General features: G+C 41.5%; 1 protein-coding gene across 1 annotated transcript in view; it reads left to right on the top strand.

Moving 5' to 3' along the window:
* otud4 (OTU deubiquitinase 4) overlaps positions 1–3,152 on the top strand; it is a 15,797-nt gene that overhangs the window by 7,763 nt on the left and 4,882 nt on the right. The window contains exons 11-12 of the mRNA XM_034857328.1: positions 236–368; positions 2,531–2,593. Of these exons, the coding sequence (XP_034713219.1) occupies positions 236–368; positions 2,531–2,593 (196 nt within the window). The remainder of the gene's footprint in view (positions 1–235; positions 369–2,530; positions 2,594–3,152) is intronic.

Below are 3,152 nucleotides of genomic sequence, written 5' to 3'. Positions count from 1 at the left end.
ACCACTAAGGTCTATATAAAGAGACTTCAGATACAGTATTAGGGACCACTAAGGTCTATATAAAAGAGACTTCAGATCTAGTATTAGGGACCATTAAGGTCTATATTTGATGATATAAAGCAGCTTAAAATTTCTCTCCTCCATGAAGAAAAATGATGGAAGCGTTGTGAGCGATCCTGTTAATATCTGTGTGTGCGTGCGCATGTGTGTGTGTGTGTGTGTGTGTGTGTTACAGGAAGTCCGTGAGCACGATAGAATCTGCGTTCGGTGTGACGGAGGCGGAGCGTTTGGCCAAAGAGGAGGAGGAGAGGAACGTGGCGCTGGTGGAGATCCAGCTGAGGGATGAACACAGCTTCCCCGCCCTCGGGGTGAGTTCAAAGACACCGATAACGTGGCTGTAAAACGCTTATTACATCATCTTCATCCACGACGAGACAACGATTAACAATGGTTCTTTATCCGGGGACCTAAAGCAGGGGTGACGGGTGAGGCTGCTTACCAAATTAAAGACATTTAATTTGACTTTCACTCATTCATTTCATCTTTTTTGAGAGGGTTATATATGCTCTCCTCCCAACTCTCCTGGGTTCCTGTAATGCTTCATGTGTAGGTGTTAATCGTCAACACGTTATCTAACATGTTATTTCCCCTCTCCCCAAATTAAACTTTTTTTAGTCACTGTTCCATTATCTTTCATTGTGACTGTTGATGCAACTATTCATCTCAAACCCACCCGCCCCATCAGACTCCGCCCACCAAGACCGGGGTCTGGGTCTGTCCTGGGTTTCTTCCTAAAATGAAGTTTTTCCTCGCAACTGTCGCACTGTCGCGTGCTCTGGAGGAAACTACTAGAACTGTTGGGTCCTTGTAAATTATAGAGCGGTCTAGACCTGCTCTACCTGTAAATTATAGAGCGGTCTAGACCTGCTCTACCTGTAAATTATAGAGAGGTCTAGACCTGCTCTACCTGTAAATTATAGAGCGGTCTAGACCTGCTCTACCTGTAAATTATAGAGCGGTCTAGACCTGCTCTATTTGTAAATTATAGAGCGGTCTAGACCTGCTCTACCTGTAAATTATAGAGTGGTCTAGACCTGCTCCATCTGTAAATTATAGAGTGGTCTAGACCTGCTCTATCTGTAAATTATAGAGTGGTCTAGACCTACTTTATCTGTAAATTATAGAGCGGTCTAGACCTGCTCTATCTGTAAATTATAGAGTGGTCTAGACCTGCTCTATCTGTAAATTATAGAGTGGTCTAGACCTGCTCTATCTGTAAATTATAGAGCGGTCTGGACCTGCTCTACCTGTAAATTATAGAGCGGTCTGGACCTGCTCTACCTGTAAATTATAGAGCGGTCTAGACCTGCTCTACCTGTAAATTATAGAGCGGTCTAGACCTGCTTTATCTGTAAATTATAGAGTGGTCTAGACCTGCTCTACCTGTAAATTATAGAGCGGTCTAGACCTGCTCTATCTGTAAATTATAGAGTGGTCTAGACCTGCTCTATGTGTAAATTATAGAGTGGTCTAGACCTGCTCTATGTGTAAATTATAGAGCGGTCTAGACCTGCTCTATCTGTAAATTATAGAGCGGTCTAGACCTGCTCTATCTGTAAATTATAGAGTGGTCTAGACCAGCTCTATCTGTAAATTATAGAGCGGTCTAGACCTGCTCTATCTGTAAATTATAGAGTGGTCTAGACCAGCTCTACGTGTAAATTATAGAGCGGTCTAGACCTGCTCTACCTGTAAATTATAGAGCGGTCTAGACCTGCTCTATCTGTAAATTATAGAGTGGTCTAGACCTGCTCTATCTGTAAATTATAGAGCGGTCTAGACCTGCTCTACCTGTAAATTATAGAGCGGTCTAGACCTGCTCTATCTGTAAATTATAGAGCGGTCTAGACCAGCTCTACCTGTAAATTATAGAGTAGACAATTCCCATTACGTACATGTTGTTACCCGACATCAGTTTCCCATGTGATAGTATACATAGTATTACAAAACCAAAAAGAAGAAAAAATCATTAAAAAAAAGAACATGAATTGATTTTTGGATTTCTATGAATTGATTTTGAATCGGTAGAGCTTAAATCAATTCATTGTTTCATTTATTTTATTTTTTCCACACCCCTAAAAAAAAAAAAGCAGGCTACCACCCAGCTGACTCACAACAGCCAGTTTCACAACCTGAATTTGAAAATTTCTTCTTCTGTGGCTATTTTCTGACTGAAATTCAGCGTAATTACAGGTTGAAAAACCAATCTTTTCCCATCTTTTTGGTTTGGCGCACAACTAGACCTGATTACAATTTGCGAGTGGCCGTATTTGGTCCGCGGACCTTGAGTTTGACACACGTGACCTAAAGGAAGAGAGTCATTTGTTTACAAAAACACATGCTTTTTTAATTCCCGTTTTATTTGATTATCAGTGTGTAAGAAGCGTGTCGTTTTTCTCGGTGATTTGAGATTTTTTTGCCTTTTTTAATTAATTTAAATAACTGTGAATGTGTTGATTTGACTCGTCAGATGCAGAGTGACGGAGGGAAGAGGAAGGGATCAGACAAGAGGAAACTCCAGAGAAACAAGACCGTACGTCTGTCCTTTGTCTTAGCTGTCCAACTAACGGGACAATTGGGGCTGGATATGAATACGAGACTAATCGGATATTCATTCATTCATTCATTCATTCATTCGGTCGGTAGTTTTCCAGTTTTGGGAGTCCAATATTCGTTTTAGTTTTTCCTTCAATACTGAAATAAAGTTGAGACAGAGTCGACTTTTGGAGAAACGCAACCTGAATTCTGTGTGTGTGTGTGTGTGTGTGTGTGTGAGAGAAAGAGCGTGCGTGTGTGTGTGTGTGTGTGTGTGTGTGTGAGAGAGACAGACACACACAGAGAGAGTGTGTGTGTGTGAGAGAGAGAGAAAGAGAGAGTGTGTGTGTGTGTGTGTGTGTGTGTGTGTGTGTGAGAGAGAGAGAAAGAGAGGAAGAGAGTGTGTGTGTGTGTGAGAGAGAGAGTGTGTGTGTGAGAGAGAAAGAGATAAAGTGTGTGTGTGTGTGTGTGAGAGAGTGTGTTAACTAGCATGTTAGCTAGCAGTAATTAGCCTGTGTCTATGTTAATGTTAACTAGCATGTTAGCTAGCAGTAATT

Source organism: Etheostoma cragini, chromosome 19, assembly GCF_013103735.1.
Source record: "Etheostoma cragini isolate CJK2018 chromosome 19, CSU_Ecrag_1.0, whole genome shotgun sequence".
Classification (NCBI taxonomy): Eukaryota; Metazoa; Chordata; class Actinopteri; order Perciformes; family Percidae; genus Etheostoma; species Etheostoma cragini.
Note: the sequence above shows the minus strand (reverse complement) of the source record. Positions and strands in the feature narration are given on the sequence as shown.